The sequence below is a fragment of the Phyllobates terribilis genome, unplaced genomic scaffold, assembly GCF_046119375.1.
Source record: "Phyllobates terribilis strain yellow unplaced genomic scaffold, ASM4611937v1 Scaffold_85__1_contigs__length_6476398, whole genome shotgun sequence".
NCBI classification, from domain to species: Eukaryota; Metazoa; Chordata; class Amphibia; order Anura; family Dendrobatidae; genus Phyllobates; species Phyllobates terribilis.
The window spans coordinates 4,686,525-4,708,692 of record NW_027362845.1 but is presented as its reverse complement, the minus strand read 5'-3'; the positions used below and the strand labels follow the sequence as shown (position 1 = coordinate 4,708,692).

Below are 22,168 nucleotides of genomic sequence, written 5' to 3'. Positions count from 1 at the left end.
AGAGTCCTGCATCCACTGAGGCCCCTGATCATGTGACCCCTGACTCCTCCCCTCCTGTGACCTCATCACAGCTCCTGTGCGCACAGAGCAGCCATATATGTGGTGGCGGCTCTGCAGGTGGAGGTATGTGGAGACCACCATTACTGGGCGCAGGGGGCATTAACCCCTTCAGCACGGAGACTCTTTTGGGGTCTCTGTGTGGTGTGAACACTTGCACAGGTGTAGCTAGGTGTTCAGCTCCGGGGGGCGCAGTATCTGAGTGGTCCCTTACTGGTAACCCATGATCATACTATGCTGGTGCAGCCTATTACTGGGTGTAGGAGAACCTCAGCAGATGACCGCGCTGTAACTGAAAGAAAAATCTCCACAAAGTCCCACACTATTCCCGCCATACAGTGACATCTAGTGGTAGATACCGGTCCTGCAGGACTTATAGACTATACAGCACAGTTACAGATAATCACAGCTGATGTTCTTTCTGATGGAGTCGTTCACTTTTCCATCTTTCTCAGAAAGACATTGTGACTTCTCCAGCCAGGACTCGTCTGCGGAGATTACAGCACAGACACATCTGACTCCTCACCACCGTCCCCATCTATTCCCAACCTGAACAATCTCCGCATCCTACTCGCCTCTCCCCCGCTCCCCTGCAGGGCATCGTCGTCTTCTGAAGACTGTAGCTGACTTCAGTGTCCAAGCAACGGGGGTGAACGACATCACTGCGATGCGCCCAGTCACATGCACGCCACCGTCACTGCTGGCCCTTGATTGGCCGGCAGCGTGTATTGTGGCACATGGACCCGGCAAGTTTGTGCTCTGTAATACCCTCCGGTGTCATTGTATTGAAGACACTGTGTCTGTGAATTCGCACACTCAATATCTTCAATAAAGCGGCGCCGTAATGCGGCATGCACATGCGCTGACTCTGGAAACAAATAGTGCAGGCTTCGGACAGAAGGACACAATCACCATTATATATATGTTACCAGTCTTATATACACATGTATACAGCCGTTTCCTTTATTCATATGCACACACCAGTGCTACAAGCGTTTCTCACTAAATTAGAATATCATCAAAAAGTTAGTTTATTTCAGTTCTTCAATACAAAAAGTGAAACTCCTATATTATATAGAGTCATTACACACAGAGTGATCTATTATATAGAGTCATTACACAGAGGGATCTATTATATAGAGTCATTACACGCAGAGGGATCTATTATATAGAGTCATTACATACAGAGTGATCTATTATATAGAGTCATTACACACAGGGATCTATTATATAGAGTCATTACACACAGAGGGGTCTATTATATAGAGTCATTACACACAGAGGGGTCTATTATATAGAGTCATTACACGCAGAGGGATCTATTATATAGAGTCATTACACACAGAGGGATCTATTATATAGAGTCATTACACACAGAGTGATCTATTATATAGAGTCATTACACACTGAGGGATCTATTATATAGAGTCATTACACACAGAGGGATCTATTATATAAAGTCATTACACACAGGGATCTATTATATAGAGTCATTACACACAGAGGGATCTAGTATATAGAGTCATTACACACAGAGGGATCTATTATATAGAGTCATTACACACAGAGGGATCTATTATATAGAGTCATTACACGCAGAGATCTATTATATAGAGTCATTACACACAGAGGGATTTATTATATAGAGTCATTACACACAGAGGGATTTATTATATAGAGTCATTACACACAGAGTGATCTATTATATAGAGTCATTACACACAGAGGGATCTATTATATAGAGTCATTACACACAGAGAGATCTATTATATAGAGTCATTACACACCGAGGGGTCTATTATATAGAGTCATTACACACAGAGGGATCTATTATATAGAGTCATTACACACAGAGGGATCTATTATATAGAGGCATTCCAGACAGAGAGATCTATTATATAGAGTCATTACACACAGAGGGATCTATTATATAGAGTCATTATACACAGAGGGATCTATTATATAGAGTCATTACACACAGAGGGATCTATTATATAGAGTCATTACACACAGAGGGATCTATTATATAGAGTCATTACACACAGAGGGATCTATTATATAAAGTCATTACACACAGGGATCTATTATATAGAGTCATTACACACAGAGGGATCTATTATATAGAGTCATTACACACAGAGGGATCTATTATAGAGCCTCATTACACACAGAGGGATCTATTATATAGAGTTATTACACACAGAGGGATTTATTATATAGAGTCATTACACACAGAGTGATCTATTATATAGAGTCATTACACACAGAGGGATCTATTATATAGAGTCATTACACACAGAGAGATCTATTATATAGAGTCATTACACACCGAGGGGTCTATTATATAGAGTCATTACACACAGAGGGATCTATTATATAGAGTCATTACACACAGAGGGATCTATTATATAGAGTCATTACAGACAGAGAGATCTATTATATAGAGTCATTACACACAGAGGGATCTATTATATAGAGTCATTACACACAGAGGGATCTATTATATAGAGTCATTACACACAGGGATCTATTATATAGAGTCATTACACACAGAGGGATCTATTATATAGAGTCATTACAGACAGAGAGATCTATTATATAGAGTCATTACACACAGAGGGATCTATTAGATAGAGTCATTACACACAGAGGGATCTATTATATAGAGTCATTACACACAGAGGGATCTATTAGATAGAGTCATTACACACAGAGGGATCTATTATATAGAGTCATTACACACAGAGGGATCTATTATATAAAGTCATTACACACAGGGATCTATTATATAGAGTCATTACACACAGAGGGATCTATTATATAGAGTCATTACACACAGAGGGATCTATTATAGAGCCTCATTACACACAGAGGGATCTATTATATAGAGTCATTACACACAGAGGGATTTATTATATAGTCATTACACACAGAGTGATCTATTATATAGAGTCATTACACACAGAGGGATCTATTATATAGAGTCATTACACACAGAGAGATCTATTATATAGAGTCATTACACACCGAGGGGTCTATTATATAGAGTCATTACACACAGAGGGATCTATTATATAGAGTCATTACACACAGAGGGATCTATTATATAGAGTCATTACACACAGAGGGATCTATTATATAGAGTCATTACAGAGAGATCTATTATACACTGTCTATTTGCATGGTAAATTACATAGCCAAACTAAATTGGGAGGCACTAATTTACTGCATATATATTTCCAAGTGACTTTATATTTGCATAATTTCTTAAAGGGGTCTAGTGATAAAATTTCTTTATTGTAAATTTTTATTTCCATCCACCAAAGAACTGGCTACAAACTCCCAATTTACTTTGGCTATGTAATTTACCATGCAAATAGACAGCGTGTCTGAAACTGTTAACACATCAGGATGACAATCTGAGTGTCAGATATTAAAAGTAAAACACCCCTGTAGTTTGTGTGCGAAATAGCCATAGTAATAATAATAAAAAAAAAATCTTATTCCTATCAGGATTTGAAATCTAACACTGCAGCTTTAGAGACTGGTGCCTTACTATTGCGCTATCCAGTCAAGTGATACTAACTGATACCTTTTCTTGTCTTATGAGATCAACCATGAAAATACTCAGGATGGCTAAAAGTCATTATGATTCTGAAGTTTGAAGTAAGTCACACATCAGACTCACACATCAGAATTAAATATCATTTGAATTTGGCTTGCTTTCAGTCTGTGCATAAGTCCCAATGAGTTTTAGACAAGTGTGCACTGAAAATAATGTAACCAAATAGAACTCCTATATTTTTACAGCTGAGTTTATAGTTCAGTGGTTAGTGCACTGGCTTTGGGACACAGAATTTTGGGGTCAAGTCCCAACAGCGAACAGTTAATTTTTTTTTATTATTATTATTACAGTTGTCAAAGTCACTTGTCAGAATCACTCGTCAAAATCACTTGTCAGAATCACTCGTCAAAATCACTTGTCAGAATCACTCATCAAAATCACTTGTCAGAATCACTCGTCAAAATCACTTGTCAGAATCATTTGTCAAAATCACTTGTCAGAATCACTCGTCAAAATCACTTGTCAGAATCACTCATCAAAATCACTTGTCAGAATCACTCATCAAAATCACTTGTCAGAATCACTCATCAAAATCACTTGTCAGAATCACTCGTCAAAATCACTTGTCAGAATCATTTGTCAAAATCACTTGTCAGAATCACTCATCAAAATCACTTGTCAGAATCACTCGTCAAAATCACTTGTCAGAATCATTTGTCAAAATCACTTGTCAGAATCACTCGTCAAAATCACTTGTCAGAATCACTTGTCAAAATCACTTGTCAGAATCACTCGTTAAAATCACTTGTCAGAATCACTCATCAAAATCACTTGTCAAAATCACTTGTCAGAATCATTTGTCAAAATCACTTGTCAGAATCACTCGTCAAAATCACTTGTCAGAATCACTCATCAAAATCACTTGTCAGAATCACTCATCAAAATCACTTGTCAGAATCACTCATCAAAATCACTTGTCAGAATCACTCATCAAAATCACTTGTCAGAATCACTCGTCAAAATCACTTGTCAGAATCACTCGTCAAAATCACTTGTCAGAATCACTCGTCAAAATCACTTGTCAGAATCATTTGTCAAAATCACTTGTCAGAATCACTCGTCAAAATCACTTGTCAGAATCACTCGTCAAAATCACTTGTCAGAATCACTCGTCAAAATCACTTGTCAGAATCACTCGTCAAAATCACTTGTCAGAATCACTCGTTAAAATCACTTGTCAGAATCACTCATCAAAATCACTTGTCAGAATCACTCATCAAAATCACTTGTCATGTTGGAACGTCCAAGTACGTCCCATGCGCAGCTTCCGTGCTGATGAGTGCAAATTTGCCTCCAGTATTTGCTGATAACGTGCTGCATTCATCTTTCCTTCAACTTTTACCAAGTTTCCTGTGCCTTTGTAGCTCGCACAATCCCAAAACATAAGCGATCCACCTCCGTGCTTTACAGTAGGAATGGTGTTCCTTTCATCATAGGCCTTGTTGACCTCTATCTAAATGTAATGTTTATGGTTGTGGCCAAAAAGTTCAATTTTGGTCTCATCACTCCAAATTACCTTGTTCCAGAAGTTTTGAGGCTTGTCTCTGTGCTGTTTGGCGTATTGTAGGCGAGATGCTTTGTGGCATTTGCACAGTAATGGCTTTCTCCTGGCGACCATGCACCCATTTTTCTTTAATTGCCTCCTTATTGTGCATCTTGAAACAGCCACCCCGCTAGTTTTCATAGAGTCATGAATTACAGCTGATGTTATTTGTGGGTTTTTCTTTGAATCCCAAACAATTTTCCTGGCAGTTGTGGCTGAAATTTTTGTTGGTCTACCTGACCATGGTTTGGTTTTTACAGAGCCCCTTATTTTCCATTTGTTATTCATAGTTTGAATGCTGCTGACTGGCATTATCAATTCCTTGGCTATTTTTTTTTGTATCCCTTTCTTGTGTTATATAGTTCAACTACCTTTTCTCGTAGATCCGTTGACAACTCTTTTCACTCACAATCCAGAAACGTCAGTGGCTGGATGAAAGATGCAAGAGTCTGTCTGGATCCCAGAAACTCACTCAGCTTTTATGCACACACACTGATTACAAGCACACAGGTTACAGGTGAGGATGTTACCTTTAGTTGCCATTCAAACCCATTTGTGTCAAATTCTGTGCATGTTATCAGGCCAAAATCACCAGGGTATGTGAACTTTTGATCAGGGTTATTTGGATGTTTTGGGTTGTCATAAAGATTTAAATGAGACGCGAATTAGCGTTATGGAAGATGAGTCTATGAGAAACATATTCAGCTACAGACTCCAAGGAAGAAACTGCTTGTGGTCTGTGGTCTAAAATATATAGGTTTTATTACTAGATGTAAAGAAGAAAACTAGATACTGTAAAATAATATATCTCCTCATATGTTTCCCTTATTATCTCCAGTAATTGTATTATCACACAGGATTTTTATAATGTTACATCGTCTCATCTTCTTCTCATTCAGGTCTCTACAATATCGGACCCTCTCAGTGAATATCTTCTATATAAGAGAATTTTCCTGATTTACCCATCAAGGATGGTTATGGACAGAGACAAGATGGTGGAGAGGATATTACACCTCACCCTAGAGATCCTCTTCCGGCTTACTGGAGAGGTGAGAGATTCTGATGACGTCACATTACATCATTCTTATCTATGGGAATAACAGATGGACAGAACTGGAGAGGTGAGGACTCTGGAAATGTCTGTAGTGAGATTTATTAATGTGTCTCTCCATTACCAGGATTATACAGTAGTGAAGAAGACCTCTAGTGAGCGCTGTCAGGCACCTGTGTCTGAGGGATGGGGAAGACCCCTGAGCCCAATCACTGGGCCTCCACCTCACCCCCTGATACATGATGACATCAATGACCAGAAGATCCTAGAACTCACCTACAAGATGATTGAGCTGCTGACTGGAGAGGTGACACTGCTGGGAATGCTGGGACATTATACAGTAGTGCTATGGAGGGATCGGGGGGATGACGGTATCATTATATGTGTCAGGTTCCTATAAGGTGTCAGGATGTCGCCGTCTATTTCTCCATGGAGGAGTGGGAGTATTTAGAAGGACACAAAGATCTGTACAAGGACGTCATGATGGAGGTTCCCCAGCCCCTCACATCACCAGGTAATAGACAGGACTAAATACACACGGCCTATAATTATCTGTATGTAAAGAATGAATTCAGTCCCTGTATGTGTTTCCTACAGATTTATCCAGTAAGAGAACAACACCAGAGAGATGTCCCCGTCCTCTTCTTCCACAGGACTGTAAACAAGAAGACCCCAATGTTCCTCAGGATCATCAGGTAGATGGAGAGAAGGTGTCATGAGATCTCCCCTATGATGTGTAGACGGCTGTGAAGGTCTTGTGCTCAGTCTTGTTTTATCCACCAGTATTATATGTTTTATACTTGTGTAATGAGATCGTAGGAGATGGCAGGATTAGAGCTGATCATAGATGGGACTTCTTATCTGTTTGTGACTTTTACAATATTTGTTTCAGGGTGAAGATCTGACCCATATTAATACTACAGAGACATATGTGAGGGGTGATGAGTGGTGTAAAGAGGAGATTCCTACATATGACTACCCAGGTGAGTAGTAACCACTAAATGTAGAAAAGTCACAGATTCTTCTCAGTCACCGGCTGTGGCTGCTTTATAGGTCGTGTGATCACCATTTTTCCATTAAAGTACAACATTCTCTTCCACCGAAAACTGTTCAAATGACTTTGTGAATTATGAAAGCCCTTTTCTATAGAACTTACATCCTGGAGGATCCACCTCCCCCCTGGGATTAGGAGATGCTGACCTTTAACTGCCCAGATCTGTAAATCCATTCACTGCTCTGACAAATTATTATATATCTCCAAAACTTATATTTCCAAATTTCACAGACTAATCCAATTGGAGTAAATGGTAAAAATTAACTTTTATTTTTTCACGATTAAAACTAGAAATATAGTAGCAAAATGTAAAAATTATTGACTCAATGGTCCCAGAACTGAAAGTCAGCTAGGATATTAGTAGTAAAGAGTTTGTCACTCAAGATTATTGCAATATATATCAATTATGTTTGTTTAATCAGGATAATAGATCTTCCTACCGTTTCTATGTAACAGAACAATTTATTCAGGAGAACTGTGAATAAATTCACTGTGGTAAGCTTTAAAATTCATGAAGCCGACACATTGGCAGTTTCTCTTATCTTGTGCTTATAGCAGCAGTTATAGGATATTGAGAGATTCTCTTGCTTTATCCCTAATCTTTTCAGCAATCATATAGTACAATAGACAGTCTCCTAGATAATGCCAATCATTAGAGCCTGTTAGCTGAACTTCTCATATTATAGCATTAGCGATGAGGATGAAGCTATCGTGATGGACGTCCATAGCTGCTGCTACTGTGGGGAAAATAAGTATTTGATACACTGCTGATTTTGCAAGTTTATCGTAGGTACACTTCACCTGTGAGAGACAGAATCTTAAAAAAAATCCAGAAAATCACATTGTATGATTTTTAAATAATTAAACTGTATTTTATTGCATTAAATAAGTATTTGATCACCTACCAACCAGCAAGAATTCTGTTCTCTCACAGACCTGTTAGTTTTTCTTTAAGAAGCCCTCCTACTCTGCACTCATTACCTGTATTAATTGTACCTGTTTGAACTCGTTACCTGTATAAAAGACACCTGTCCACACACTCAATCAATCAATCACACTCCAATCTCTCCCCCATGGCCAAGACCAAAGAGATGTCTAAGGACACCTGTAGACCTGCACAAGGCTGGGATTGGCTACAGGACAATAGGCAAGCAGCTTGGTGAGTAGTGATGAGCGAATTTATTCGAAATCCAATCTTACAACCTAAGGTTATGTGCCCTCAATGCAGAAACGAAGCGGAAAATTTCCGCTTCATTTCTGCATCTCCTTGCCAGAAAAAACGCGTGCGGAATCTAACACTTGTTTTTGACATGCGGAATTGCCATGCGTTTTTCTAATGCATTGAGTAGGCAATTCCGCATGCATAAACGCAAAAATAATGGAGATGCTGCGGATTTTCCCGCACATAAAATCCCCTGCGGAAAATTAAGCAGCATAGGCACAGAACATGCGGATTGTCATTGGGGACCATGGGGCACGTATTACCAAGCGTTTTTCAAGCGTTTCCACAGCAAAAACGCTTGAAAAACGCATTGTGGGCACGCAGCCTCAATTTGATACGAATATGGCACATTCGGATTCATGATCGGAAATGCCAGCAAAATTTCTTAAAATTGGAAAAAATCGGCAAAGTTCGGGGAATAAATGCGGGAACGTGATTGCGGGGCAACTACAGCGTTTTGAACAGTTTGGCTAGCATAGTGCTTGTTTATGATGAGCGGGGGGATGTGGCAGATGAGTGGGGTGATAGATCAGTGGTGCGCTTGTAATTTTTTTATTTATTTATTTTGTCCTGTAGCCGGTAACTTTAAGTCAGGAATGCGTGGCTAGCCAGTCAGAGCGCAGGAAGCATCCACAGTGTCCAGATACAAGGGCTTCTGCAATTGGCTGCTGAAATCACATTTCCTCTCGATATAAAAACCGGCCATGTTCCCTCAGCGCCATTTTATCCATGTTACTGAAGGACACAGACGCTGCTGAGTGTGCGCCCTTGTACTGAAAGATATTAGCCAGATACATGGGTTCTTGTTTGGAAGTCAGATAGTGTAACATAGTAACGTAGATTGGATAAAGACCTAGGTCCATCAAGTTCAACCTTTCTCCCCCAATTGTACTCCCCATACCAACACTACACTAACTTACTGGAACTAGGCCTCACAAATGGATTACCATTTTTATTATTACTGCACTATTACAATTACAAATAACCATAAATAATTTTTAATTAGTTTTATTTTTTGTATTACTGTTATTGTATTACTAAAATCCCTGTACCTAAATCTTTTGATCCAGAAGAAGGCAAAAAACCAAGGATACATTCAGCCAATTTGCATCATGGGGAAAAATTCCTTCTTGACCCCGAGAAAGGCGATCAGTACAGGAACCCTGGATCAAATGTACTACTATAGGTGTAACATTTTGTCTAATTTAACTCTAGGACACCATATTACCTGTAGCGAGGAAATCATCCAGCCCTTTTTTGAAAGCTGTTATAGTGTCGGCCATTACTACCTCCTGTAGTAGGGCATTCCACAGTCCCACTGCTCTGACTGTAAACAACCCTTTACTGTTTAGGTGCCGGAATCGCCTTTCTTCCACCAGTAATGATTGCCCCCTGGTCCTTAGTCTTTGGAAGGAATAAGTCATGTGCTACACCTTTGTACTGACCACACATATATTTATACATGTCAGTGAGATCCGTCATTTTTCTAAGCTAAACAAGCTCAACTTTTCCAACCTCTCATCATATGAGAAGCCTACATCCCTTGTAATAATCTAGTTGCCACCTTTGAACTGACTCTAACTTCTGAATATCCATTTTGAAATGTGGAGCCCAAAACTGGATTCCATATTCCAGATGTGGCCTCACCAGTGATTTATAAAGGGGTAACAATATGTTGGGATCGCAGGATTTTATTTCTCTTTTTATACACCCTAAAATGTTGTTTGCTTTTGCGGCAGCTGCTTGACATTGAGTACTTGTAACCAGAATACCCAAATCCTTCTCCTGTTCTGTAGTCCTGAGTATACTCCCATTTAATGTATATGTAGCCATAGGATTACTCCATCCTGTGTGCATTACACTACATTTATCTACATTAAACCTCATCTGCCAAGTGTTTGTCCATTCAGTCATCTTATCCAGATCATTCTGCAATATCGTAATGTCAAGATCAGATTTCAATATCCTACATAGTTTGATATCGTCAGCAAAAACTGACGTTTTACTCACAATCCCATCCCCCAGGTCATTAATAGAGGTTAAAGAGAATTGGTCCTAGCACAGATCCCTGCGGCCCCCCACTGCTGACTATGTCCCATTTAGAGAATGTGCCATTTATGACAACCCTTTGTTTCCTATCATTTAGCCAATTCCTTACCCATCTAAGTCCTTTCTTCTGTAGCTTCAGTATAAGGCTGTTATGTGATACAGTATCGAATGCCTTTGCAAAGTCCAAAGTATTTCCTTAAACATGCCCCATTTACGTTTGGTATCTATCCCCAGTTACCATGACATGGTCCCAGTCTACACAATTAAGCTCTTCCCTTAATTTGTTGAAATCAGCTTTCCTAAAGTTTCAGGTTTTTGCATTTCCTTTTTGAAATGTTTTATTGAATATTACATTGAAACTTATCATATTATGGTCGCTGTTTCCCAAATGCTCCCGGACCTCTAGATCTGAAATTGTATCTGGTCTATATGACAGCACCAGATCCAGCAGATTACCTCCCCTGGTTGATTCATCTACCAGCTGAGAGAGGTCATTGTCCTGAACTGTGGATAAGAATTTGTAGCTTTTAGCACAACTGGAAGATTCTGTGTCCCATTGAAAATCTGGATAGTTAAAATCCCCCATAATAAGGACCCTATTATTATTTGCTGCATTTTTAATTTGTTCCATCATTTTGTCCTCTACCAGTTCAGCTATATTAGGAGGCTTGTAACAAACTCCTCTTAGCAGCTTTCCATTATGACCATCCCCATGTATATTTACCCAAACTGACTCTACATTGTCGCAGCTTCTCCCAATGTTATCATTGAACACGTTTTAAGTTGGATCTTACGAAAATACACATCCCTCCACCTTTTTTGTCTTTCCTATCCTTTCTAAATGTAATCCCTCCATGTTTGTCACCCAGTCATGGCTTCAGTCATGGCTTTTTCCAGCCAGGTTTCCGTAATACCTACCACATCATATTTCATGACCGACATAAGAGCCTCCAGTTCAGCCATTTTGTTTGCAAGACTTCTTGCATTTGCCAGCAGACATTTAATACAATTAGCACATTTGCTACTCCTACTCAGCTCCCTACATTCCTTGCATATCCTAGCCCCACCCTAGATGCTCTATTGCCCCTGCTGTCCCACTCTCTCTGTCTAGTCCAGGGGTCTCAAACACTGTTGCCCCTCCGGCTGCTTCTTGCGGCCCGCAGGCACATAGACCCCGTAACGATCATGGCTCTCTCCAGCAGCCGCCGACATCAGCGCAGTAGTGCAGTGTATTGCCGCGCAGAGACCGGCCCTCTGCACAGCAATACCAGTATCAGCCGCCGGCCTATCAGAGGCCATGGGGGACCATGTCTGCAATATGGGGGACCTGGATGGGGGACCATGTCTGCAATATAGGGGATCTGGATGGGAGACCATGTCTGCAAGGGGACCTGGATGGGAGACCATGCCTGCTATATTGGGACCACCTCTGCAATATGGGGGACCTGGATGGGAGACCACGTCTGCAATATGGGGGACCTGGATGGGAGACCACGTCTGCAATATGGGGGACCTGGATGGGAGATCACGTCTGCAATATGGGGGACCTGGATGAGAGACCATGTCTGCAATATGGGGGACCTGGATGGGAGACCATGTCTGCAATATGGGGAACCTGGATGGGAGACCATGTCTGCAATATGGGGAACCTGGATGGGAGACCATGTCTGCAAGATGAGGACCAATTCAAAAGGTGTATAAAAAATAAAATGGTATCACTAAAAATGTCACTTTGTCATGCAAATAATGCGGACCCCCCAAATTAAATGTTTTTCCGTGTGCGGCCCATATGCCCAGCTGAGTTTGAGATCCCTGGTCTAGTCTATCTATCCCCTTATAAGCACGCATACCCTCCCTCCCCCCAGATCCTAGTTTAAAAGCTCCTCCATCCGTCTGACCATTTTCCCCCCAGCATAGCTGCTCCCTCCCCATTGAGATGCGGCCCTTCCCTACAGTAGAATAAATCCTACAAAACAGAAGGAGTTTCTCAGAGTTACCAAGAAAATAAATTCACAATATCTAAACACAAGATCAATAGACCAACAAAACAATATTCACTGGACAAAAAAGTCATATAAAAATATTTTTTATTTTATAGCAATTAATGTAATAAAAATTCAAAAGGGCACAGACATAGACAAATTAAAAAACATACAACAATACAAATAAGATAAAAATGAAGCTCAAATGAGGGAATCAGGGGGTAACGCATACAGAGGAGTATGTATGATGTATTACTTATTAGCCATAATGGGATATAGTAAAGGGAATATGTATATAATTATATAAATATAAAGTGCAAGTGATATATATCTATCAGAATTAACATATACAGGATGTGCAGATATGTCACTAAAATATTTAGTAACTAATGAATGATTGGTCTGATGATTACATATAGTTCATAGTCCCTTTAAGTATCCCCTTTTGAACATGATTATTTCATATGATTAAAAATGACTATGAATTATATATAATCAAAACATCACCTCTTTTTCAAAATAACATGATTCCATTACATCCAGGAGTCAATTACATTAAATTTAATTAATTCAAAAAGGTCCTTTGTACAGGAATAAATATTGAGTAAAAACTAGGGCAAAAATCTAATTGTAAAAGAGATTATTACTGAAGTCAGCCAGCATCCACCTGCTCCCTGTCACCGGACTGGTGAGAAGGTCGGCCTTGGTCTCCATGAACCCAAACCCTTCTTTCCTGCACCAATGTCTAAGCTACTTGTTTATCTCCCTAAGCTCCCGCTGTCTATCTAGTGACGCATGTGGCACCGACAGTATTTCTTGGAGGTCCTGGCCTTCAGCTTCTCTCCTAGTTCCCCGTAATAATTTTTAAGGACCTTCCACCTCCCTCTAACTTTGTCATTAGTACCAATGTGTACCATGACTGCTGAGTTTTGCCCAAACCCACCCAGCAATCTGTGTATCCGATCCGCTATATGTTGAACCCGAGCAACCAGCAGACAACACACTGTTCGGCATTCACGGTCTCGGCGGCAGATGACTCCGTCTGTCCGCCTATTTATAGAGTCTCCTACCACCATCTGTCTGGTCTTTGCTGCACTCCTATTACCCTCCTTCCTACAACAGTCATCTTCCTGGTTGCTAGGAGCGTCCTGCTTTAGTGATCCCAGTCCTGGGATAGCAATCCTAATATCAGCCAAACAGGCATATTTACTAGGTTGTGCCAGATCAGGACTGGGCTCCCTGGCACTTTTCCCCCTACCCCTTCTTGTAACATTTACCCAGCTACATTCTTCTCTATTCTGGTCTTCCCCACCTCCACCCGCCTCCATATCACTGGCCCTAACCAGCACAATCTCAGTGAGCTCTAAACTCCTGTCCAGGTTTCCAATGCTCCTGAGTGTCGCTAGCTGCACGTTTAGATCCGGTATCTGGGCTTCCAAATATGTAACTCGTTGACATCGAGCGCAGACTTTTTCACCCTCAAACGGCTGTTCAAAGCATGCATACATCTCACAAGACACACACACCTGGTAGCATTGCCCATGGAGCACATACTATATGGTGATAAACAATACAAGTAAAAGCAGAAAAACAAATAGAAGGTTAGTAAGGAAAACACCAAACTATGCTCTGGTGTTAAACTATGTACTTTACTGCCGCCTTTGTACTTAGCTGCAGCCTCTGGGACGCTCAATCCAGCCTCTTCACGCTCGGCAGCCTCGCTTTTTGTTTTTTGACTTGTAGTGCTTGCAATCAGCCCAGCACAGGATATGGATAATTTAAGTAGAAATGTTCAAAAATATAAAATTTAACCCTTTTTTATTCAAAAATAATAATTGGTTTTATTCTTGGCAGATGACTGTACCAGGAGATCAGAGGGACAGCTGACATCTTCAATTTTCAAATCGGATGATCTTGAGATCCCACAGGATACAATTGAAGTGAATGCCATTACTCCAGATTTACCATCATCCCTTCACAGCAAAGATCTGTCATCTGATCTTTTGAAACAGGTCCTGTCTTCTGATTCATTACCGACTACTAAGGAAAATCAAAGTCACAAAATAAGCATTAAAAAACGAACTGCTCCTAAAACAAAGAAGCCATTTTCACGTTCAAAATATGGAAATAGTTTTCCCCTCCAAAAGTCTTTTCTAAAACATCAACAATTTCACACAGCGGAGAATATATTTTCTTGTTCCAAGTGTGAGAAATGTTTTAAAGAGAAATCAGACCTTGTTAGTCACCAGAGAACTCACAAAGGGGAAAAGCCATTTTCATGTTCAGAATGTGGTAAATGTTTTGTTTGGAATTCATATCTTGTTACTCACCAGAGAACTCACACAGGGGAGAAGCCGTTTTCATGTTCCGAATGTGGGAAATGTTTTAACCAGAAAGCGCATCTTCTTGGCCATCAGAAAATTCACACAGGGGAGAAGAGTTTTTCATGTTCAGAATGTGGGAAATGCTTTGTAGATAAATCAAGTCTGATCAAACATCAGAGAATTCACACAGGGGAGAAGCCTTTTTCATGTTCAGAATGTGGGAAATGTTTTACAGAGAAACCAAGTCTTACCAGACATCAGAGAACTCACACAGGGGAGAAGCGTTTTTCATGTTCAGAATGTGGGAAATGTTTTACAGAGAAATTATGTCTTATTCAACATCAGAGAACTCACACTGGTGAGAAGCCTTTTTCATGCTCAGAATGTGGGAAATCTTTTACACAGAAATCAAGTTTTGTTAGGCACCAGAGAACTCACACAGGGTAAAAGTCTTTCTCCAGTTCAGAATGTGGAAAATGTTTTGTGAATAAATCTCTTCTTAGTCACCAGAGACGTCACACAGGGTAAAAACCATTTTTATTTTCTTAATTTGAGAAATTTTTTACTTGGGGAAACAATTCTTAATAAACTTCAGAGAAGTCACACAGGGGAGAATATTTTTTAATGTTCAGAATGTTGGAATGTTTTAACTGAAAATTGTATCTTCTTAAAGGGGTTGTCCACTACTACCACAACCCCTTGTCATTCCTCATGTTTGCCTTGATTAAATAAAAGCACTAATACTCAGATCCCGTGGCCTATAAGATACATTTTTAGCAAGAAACAAATCTTGCTAATAAGTGATTGGGTGTTATAGACTGGAGGCAGCTTCCTGTGACAGAGGAGAACGCTGAGACACTGCCCTTTCTGATCACTGAGAGAACTGCTCTCTCTCCTCTAGCCCCACACTTATGTAACTGATTGGTGCAGTGCAGGAAAGGAAGGAACCGGGACCATCAGAGGTTGCCTGTCCTGAGTGAGCAGCTGAAGGACCTTCCACCCGACTAGCTCAAGGATCTTTCAGATCATGTAACATTGTTTTACATATTTTCAAAAGTTGTCAGGTTTAGTTATGAAATGAGCCATTTCTTAATGATTTTGACTTTCTGAATTAAAATTTGACAGTGAGGGGGGCATGACTTGGAAGCTGAAGAAGATTGCCCCTTGACTGCAGTGCACTGGCAGCCCGTGCCCTTATTTAGCACTGTCCCATTACCCAGGTATGATAACCAGACTGCTCCAGCCATGATATGATTATTGACAAAGCCTTAGGGTCCCGTGCCCTAAACACCTTCCAGTGACTGCTCCACGGGATGTCCTAACCAGAATCCACTTCTTTCATGTTAAAGAGTACCTGCTCTTCTGCTCAAGAAGGAAAGGGTAACTCCCCAAAACCTTCAACCAAGTGAAGATTTTCTCTGATGTGTCCTCTACTAGCCTTCGCTTTTGCAGGAATCTGTCCCCATTACCTTTAGTCTCCGGGAGAACTCGATCATTTACAGATGGGGCTTCCCCTTATATCTCCTCATTAACCACAGCAATGCCTGGCACTCCATCACGACATACGAAGAGGGTAGAGACCTACTGAGACGAAGGGACCTCAACATCCCAGATCATCCTCAAGAGGAAAATTTGAACCCACGAGGCAGGGAGAATGACTGGCAAACCGTCCCTTCCAGAAAAAAGGAAAAGACGGCTGAGGTGACCTAGGCATGTATTTGGCCTATCTCGGCATCGACAAAATACTCTCCACTGAGATCCTGTTTTCTGCCTCTCAGGTTGAGTAGGTCACATAATTGACCTCTTATTTGTCTTCCTTGTCTTTAAGGTTGTTTTTTCTTTTTTGTTTAGTCTATCTGTGGTTTTAGTTAGTGTAACTGATATTCTTCTTTTTTTGTTAGTGTCTAAGTCTATCTCAGATGGTTCTTAACCCTTTACGACCTTGGATGTATCCATACGTTCAGGTCGGTAGGTACTGTGCGCGCATGATCGCCGCCGGGTGTCAACTAATTCTGACAGCTGACACCCGGCACTCAGTGACAAGAGCAGTGCCCACACCACTCCCAGTACTTTAACCCCTAAATGCTGCGATCAAGAAAAAGTGGATTAAAACGCCATTAAAAAGACGAATGTAAAGAAAAATGGTATCGCTGAAAACATCATCTTGTCTGGCAAAATAAGCCGTGATACAGCTCCCTTAGCCTAAAAATAAAAAAGTTACAGCTCTCAGGATAAAGTGATGCAAAAATAATTATTTTATCTATAAAATAGTTTGTATCATTGGGTAAAAGCGTCAAAGCAAAAAAAAAGATGGTATCATAAATGTGGTATCACTGTAATCGTACCGACCCGAAGAAAAAGCTGCCTTATTAATTTTACCACACTCTGAATGGCTTAAAAAAAACAACTCCTGAATTGCTGTTTTTCGTTCATTCTGCCACCCAAAAATCGGAATAGAAAGTGATCAAAAATGTCATGTGTACGAAAATGGTACCAATAAATACGTCAGTTTGTCCCGCAAAAAACAAGCCCTTACATTACTCTGCTAGCAGAAATATGGAAAAATTATAGTTCTCAAAATATGGCGATAAAAAAACTAGTTTTTACAATAAATAGCGTCTTTTAGTGTGTGACAGTACACTGCTGCTGCTGATTTGTTCATTCTGCCTCCCAAAGATCTCAGTAAGGCTCCGTACACATCTATCCTGCACTCTGTGCTGAGCACGCAGAGTTACACCCAGGGTTTCTGTGTAGATCTCTGAAATACGTGATTCAAACAGAACCCCATGCAGAAGATTCCCTACAATGAGGCAGAAGGAGGCACTGTGGACACCGTTCGGCCTGTGATCCGGCGGTGTCCGTCTTTTTAGGTGTGCATAAAAGCGAAGTCTGCCACAGTTTTGTGCACTTCTGAAAAAAAGGACACCACTGAACTGAGGCCAGACTGAGTTCAGAGTAACTCTGCTGCCTCCTTTTAGTTAATGGGTCCCTCTGGGTTTCATTTGAATCATGTCTCTCGGAGATTTACATGGAAACCCCAATATAAGGGCTCAGCGTAGAGCGCAGGATAAATGTGATCCCAAATGTTATGTAAAATGTTCCCAAAAAATGCTTCAAATCAATCCATAAAAAAGCGAGTCCCTACTCAGGTCCGTCATCTGTCAATGGAAATATAGGAGGCTTCCACGTTATTGGTAGTACAAAGGCTCTGGAAGAGCGCTATGGCTCCTCGCCCCCCCAAAGGAAATTCAGTAAATTCTGCGCTCCCAAATCCAAGTACTCACCTCCCTTCTGAGCCCCAGTGTGCCTAAACCACATTTAGCATCTATACAGTTATATGAATAAGTTTGGGCACCCCTATTAATCTTAAGCTTAATGTTTTATAAAAATTGGTGCTTTTGCAACAGCTATTTCAGTTTGATATATGTAATAACTGTTGGACACAGTAATGTTTCTGCCTTGAAATGAGGTTTATTGTACTAACAGAAAATGTGCAATCTGCATTCAAACAAAATTTGACAGGTGCATAAGTATGGGCACCTCACCAGAAAAGTGACATTAATATTTAGTAGATCCTCCTTTTGCAAAAATAACAGCCTCTAGTCGCTTCCTGCAGCTTTTAATGATTTCCTGGATCCTGGATGAAGGTATTTTTGACCATTCCTCTTTACAAAACAATTCCAGTTCAGTTAAGTTTGATGGTCGCCGAGCATGGACAGCCCTCTTCAAATGATCCCACAGATGTTCAATGATATTCAGGTCCGGGGACTGGGATGGCCATTCCAGAACATTGTAATTGTTCCTCTGCATGAATGCCTGAGTAGATTTGGAGCGGTGTTTTGGATCATTGTCTTGCTGAAAGATCCATCCCCTGCGTAACTTCAACTTTGTCACTGATTCTTGAACATTATTGTCAAGAATCTGCTGATACTGAGTGGAATCCATGCGTCCCTCAACTTTAACAAGATTCCCGGTGCCGGCATTGGCCACACAGCCCCAAAGCATGATGGAACCTCCACCAAATTTTACTGTGGGTAGCAAGTGTTTTTCTTGGAATGCTGTGTCTTTTTGCCGCCATGCATAACACCTTTTTGTATGACCAAACAACTCAATCTTGGTTTCATCAGTCAACAGGACCTTCTTCCAAAAAGAAATTGGCTTCTCCAAATGTGCTTTTGCATACCTCAGCCGACTCTGTTTGTGGCGTGCTTGCAGAAAAGGCTTCTTTCGCATCACTCTCCCATACAGCTTCTCCTTGTGCAAAGTGCGTTGTATAGTTGACCGATGCACAGTGAAACCATCTGGAGCTAGTTGATGCTGCAGCTCTCTGGAGGTGGTCTGAGGATTGTCCTTGACTGATCTCACCATTCTTCTTTTCTGCCTTTCTGATGTTTTTCTTGGCCTGCCACTTCTGGCCTTAACAAGAACTATCCCTGTGTTCTTCCATTTCCTTACTATGTTCCTCACAGTGGAAACTGACAGGTTAAATCTCTGAGACAGCTTTTTGTATCCTTCCCCTGAACAACTATGTTGAATAATCTTTGTTTTCAGATCATTTGACAGAACCTATGATGCCACTCTTCAGAGGAGATTCAAACAGGAGAACAACTTGCAAGTGGCCACTTTAAGTAGCTTTTCTCATGATTGCATACACCTGGCTATGAAGTTCAAAGCTCAATGAGGTTACAAAACCAAAAAAAGTGCTTTAGTAAGTCAGTAAAAAGTAGGTAGGAGTATTTAAAACAAGAAAATGATAAGGGTGCCCATACTTATGCACCTGTCAAATTTTGTTTGAATGCAGATTGCACATTTTCTGTTAGTACAATAAACCTCATTTCAAGGCAGAAACATTACTGTGTCCAACAGTTATTACATATATCAAACTGAAATAGCTGTTGCAAAAACACCAATTTTTATAAAACATTAAGCTTAAGATTAATAGGGGTGCCCAAACTTTTTCATATAACTGTATGTTTGTCATTTCTGTAGTGATGACAACCCGCCTAATTTAAGGGTGCATGTCTCCAGAAGCACGAGCTGGGCACAATGTATGGGCGCTACACCGTACTGGGGAATACAATGGCAGTTTGCAGTTTTCATTCAGCAACATCCACTGCTGCTTGTTTCTGGAAAACACCCATTGAGTCAAAATCGTCACTACACCTGTAGATAAATTCCCAAAAGGGGTTATCATTTCCAAAATAGGGTAATTTGAGAGGGGATTCTGCTTTTCTAGCAGTAAGGGGCTCTGTATATGGAGTCCGCAAACTATTCTAGGAAAATCTGTGCTCCAGTAGGAAAATAGCGATCCGCCCCTCCCGAGTCTCGGTATGGCTAAGCAGTACTGTACAGCCACATATGGGGTATTTCTACATTCAGCAGAAATTGTGGGACAAATTTTGGTGCCATTTTTGCCATTTCCCCTTGTGAAAATGTAAAATCTGGGGCTAACACTAAATTTTGGTGGTAAAAATGTAATTTTTTTTTTTTCACTGCCCAATGGTATAAATTCTGTGACCCACCTGTGGTGTCAATTTGATCATTGCACCCCTAGAGGAATTCATTAATAAGTTTAGTTTGTAAAATGGGGTCTCTTATGGGGATGGGTCTGCTGTTCTGGCACTTCACCGGCTCTGCCAAAGTGACATGGTACCCTCAAACCAGTACAACAAAATCTGAACTTCAATATGGTGCTTCTTCCCTTCTGACCTTTGCACTGTACCTAAAAGGTACCATATTTTTTGGACTATAAGACACACTTTTTTCCTCCAACGTTTTGGAGGAAAGTGGGGGGTGTATCTTATAGCTCGGATAATACATTTTGACTGTGGAGGGGGGGACGGCGGCGGAGGAGCGGGGCACAGGCAGTAGCTGTAGCTGGCTGCTGCTGCTCGTTGAACACGTGTGCCTGCTACTAAAGAGAATGAATATTCACTCTTCTCCACCTATGGGAATGGAGTTATGAACAGTTATGATTGATTCAGGCTTTTCTTGAGAAAGGGAATTTTAGCTTTAATCGCTTGGGTTTTTACTCTATTGGCTAATAGCGTTCCAGCCTTAGTATCCTGTGAGTAATAAAGAGACTTAGTTTTTTGTAGTTTTTTTTCGTATTTATATATAATAAGCAATCTCCATATAGTGCCCTCCCAATAGATGGAAAATATAGAGAACTGTGTCATATCTTGCTGAGTGTGGAGGTACTTTGCTCCAGGAAAAAAAAATGACCAGGGAAAGCCACAGAAAGACTGCAGGAGAAGCGGCTCTCAGCTCCAAGATGACACCACGGTTGTCACGCTGGAGACAGATTGAGCAGGGGAGACAAGGAGGAGGATAGTGGTGGTCAGGCTGGAGTGATTTGCCTGCACAGAAACACAGGTCTCAGCAGGTGACGGTGACCTTCTTATAGCAGCTACCCCGTAGTTGTCCATAGGCTCTGGAGCAGAGGAGTGGGGTGAAGAGGAGATGGGAGAAGCAGCTGCATTACTGAAGGGGTGAAAAGTCAGCGAAACTGCATGTGGCACAGTACTCACTGCCCCACAGCCTAATCTTCACCAAGATGACATACATGTAAATCCTCTCTGTTTTGAATGTACAGTTTGGTGGTCTTAAAGATGAGATAGCAGATATACGTCGCAAACTGCAGAGAATACAAAACAGCAGGGGCAGTGGAAGGCAGAGTCAGCGCCCCTGAGGATCAGATAGCCGATATGAGCAAGGAAAACAGGCTTGTAGAACAGCAAATATCTGCACTGCTGGCAAAGCAGATGACCCTGAAAATAGATCAAGATGCAATAATATACCACTTATTGATGTGCCTGAAAAAAAATAGAAGGCTCCTCTCCTATTGAATTCTTTGAAAACTGGAGGAAATTAAAAATTGGGCCTGAAACCTTAACCCCCTATAGGCTGTAGAATGAGCTCATAGGGCGCCAACCCGTCCTCTTCCTCCTGGGCTTCCACAAAGACCTGTGCTGGCTAAAACATTACACTATCAGAACAGAGATATTATCCTGCGGCAGGCAAGGGATCACCCAGATCTAATAATTAATGGATCCAAAATCTCAATCTTTCCAGATTACTCTATAGAAGTACAGAAACAAAGAGCCAGATTACTTGATATCAAAAAACATCTGAGAGATCTGCACGTTCTATAGTCAATGATATTCCCTGCCAAATTAAGGGTGGGCTTTATTCAAAAGAAGTCCTTCACTGGGTTGATATGAATGAGAGGCAAATACACCGGGATCAAATTCGGGATGTT

At 40.8% G+C, this 22,168-nt stretch overlaps 2 protein-coding genes across 2 annotated transcripts in view; one reads left to right on the top strand and one right to left on the bottom strand.

Moving 5' to 3' along the window:
* Positions 1 to 717, bottom strand: part of LOC141197633 (uncharacterized) — a 60,522-nt gene extending 59,805 nt beyond the window's left edge. Inside the window, exons 1-2 of the mRNA XM_073662716.1 lie at positions 633 to 717; positions 455 to 545 (exon numbers count right to left, since the gene is read on the bottom strand). Coding sequence (XP_073518817.1) covers positions 455 to 545; positions 633 to 717 — 176 coding nt within the window. The remainder of the gene's footprint in view (positions 1 to 454; positions 546 to 632) is intronic.
* A 4,901-nt stretch (positions 718 to 5,618) lies between these two features.
* LOC141197632 (gastrula zinc finger protein XlCGF66.1-like) lies at positions 5,619 to 22,061 on the top strand. The gene is made up of 5 exons (XM_073662715.1): positions 5,619 to 5,742; positions 6,125 to 6,274; positions 6,404 to 6,583; positions 6,667 to 6,790; positions 21,982 to 22,061. Exons 2-5 carry the CDS (start codon positions 6,197 to 6,199, stop codon positions 22,059 to 22,061), a joined length of 462 nt encoding a protein of 153 aa, XP_073518816.1. The 5' UTR covers positions 5,619 to 5,742; positions 6,125 to 6,196.
* Positions 22,062 to 22,168: the final 107 nt, after the last annotated feature.

What these genes read in the sequence shown, in the direction of transcription:
- LOC141197632 (XM_073662715.1), top strand. Translation starts at nt 6,197, where the DNA reads ATGGTTATGGACAGAGACAAGATGGTGGAGAGGATATTACACCTCACC. An exon ending in TCTTCCGGCTTACTGGAGAG is followed by an intron (nt 6,275 to 6,403) that starts GTGAGAGATTCT and finishes CTCCATTACCAG; the next exon opens with GATTATACAGTAGTGAAGAA. An exon ending in CCAGCCCCTCACATCACCAG is followed by an intron (nt 6,791 to 21,981) that starts GTAATAGACAGG and finishes CAATCTTTCCAG; the next exon opens with ATTACTCTATAGAAGTACAG.